This window comes from Sinocyclocheilus grahami, unplaced genomic scaffold (assembly GCF_001515645.1).
Source record: "Sinocyclocheilus grahami isolate Dianchi unplaced genomic scaffold, SAMN03320097.WGS_v1.1 scaffold37684.1, whole genome shotgun sequence".
NCBI lineage: Eukaryota > Metazoa > Chordata > Actinopteri > Cypriniformes > Cyprinidae > Sinocyclocheilus > Sinocyclocheilus grahami.
In genome coordinates, this window is record NW_015523035.1 from 1 (window position 1) to 1,380 (window position 1,380).

General features: G+C 37.8%; 1 protein-coding gene across 1 annotated transcript; it reads left to right on the forward strand.

Moving 5' to 3' along the window:
* Positions 1-521: 521 nt before the first annotated feature.
* LOC107580614 (cilia- and flagella-associated protein 44-like) lies at positions 522-1,267 on the forward strand (the record flags this gene model as incomplete). Its single annotated transcript, XM_016266286.1, has 3 exons — positions 522-637; positions 830-932; positions 1,051-1,267. Coding segments are annotated over exons 1-3 (323 nt in total), but the record flags the coding sequence as incomplete, so codon positions are not given.
* Positions 1,268-1,380: the final 113 nt, after the last annotated feature.

Below are 1,380 nucleotides of genomic sequence, written 5' to 3' on the forward strand. Positions count from 1 at the left end.
AAATAACTGCTGTTCATTCACTTTCTATTCATTAAAGAATCCTGAAAATGTATAACGTTTTCCACAAAAATATTAAGCAGCAAAAACAATTTTCAACACTGATAATAATAAGAACCATTATTAATAACTAGGCCCCAATAATAACTGATATTAACCAAATCAGCAAACATTTCAGAAGGATCATGTGACACTGAAGACTAGATTAATGACTGCTAAAAATTCAGCTCTGCCATCACAGGAATAAAGTATATTTTAAAATGTATGAAAATAGAAAACAGTTGTTTTCAATTGAAACAATATTACTGTTTTTTGATCAAATAAATGCAGTCCTGGTGAGTGTAAGAGACTTTTTCAAAAACATATAAGCTGCAATTATTACAAACATATGACCTGTAGTAGTTTGTTGCTCTGTGATGAAGGGTGGAGGATTCATGACTGTTTGCTTATTTAATTTGCTCCTTAAACTGAGCCCAGACATTCGTTTGGCTATGACTGTGGTCGGAGAGGGAACGTACAGCTGTTGGATGAGCATACGTTGGCCTTCATAGCCGGGAATCTGCTTATCCTATTGGATGTGCACACCAAAAAGCAGCATTACATCCGCTCTAGCAGTGGGGGAGGCATCGGAGCCATTATGGTATATTACTGTTATTTATATGACTATATGTGAATGAAAACTGCTAGGGCAAATTAAAATATCAACAGCAACAGAAAAAAAAGAAGAAAAGAATGGCCTAATACATGAGTGTATGAGCAACATGAGAAAAGTCATAGCACCTATCAGGCTTTGTGGACCTGATGACCTAATATATAATTTCTCTCTTCAAAGACTCATCCAAGTAAGCAGTATCTTGCAGTGGCAGAGAAAGGCCATCAGCCTAACATCATCATATATGAGTACCCGTCCCTGCAGCCTTACAGGATCCTCAGAGGTAGGACATCAGAGGCAGCTCAGATGGCCTACGACAACATTACTTAAATTTGAACGAGACGTGGTTTGAGATAGAAGCATACATGCATAATTTTAGTGTGTTTGTGTTTCATTTGAAGGTGGCACAGGCAGTGAATACAGCTTTGTGGATTTTAATCGTGATGGCTCTTTACTGGCCAGTGTGGGTGGAGCTCCAGACTACATGCTTACGCTGTGGGACTGGAGGCAGGAACAGGTGACACTGTGCAATAAAGCTTTTTCTCAGGATGTCTACAGGGTCACCTTTTCACCCGACTGCATTGGACAACTCACTACATCTGGCACTGGGCACATTAGGTTTGTATTACTGTCATTTTTTCACTTATGTATTTGCATTTAATAACTTTTTATTTTTTATGAAAAAATATTTATATATATATATTAAGGTTGGAAGGTTTGGGGTCAGTAAC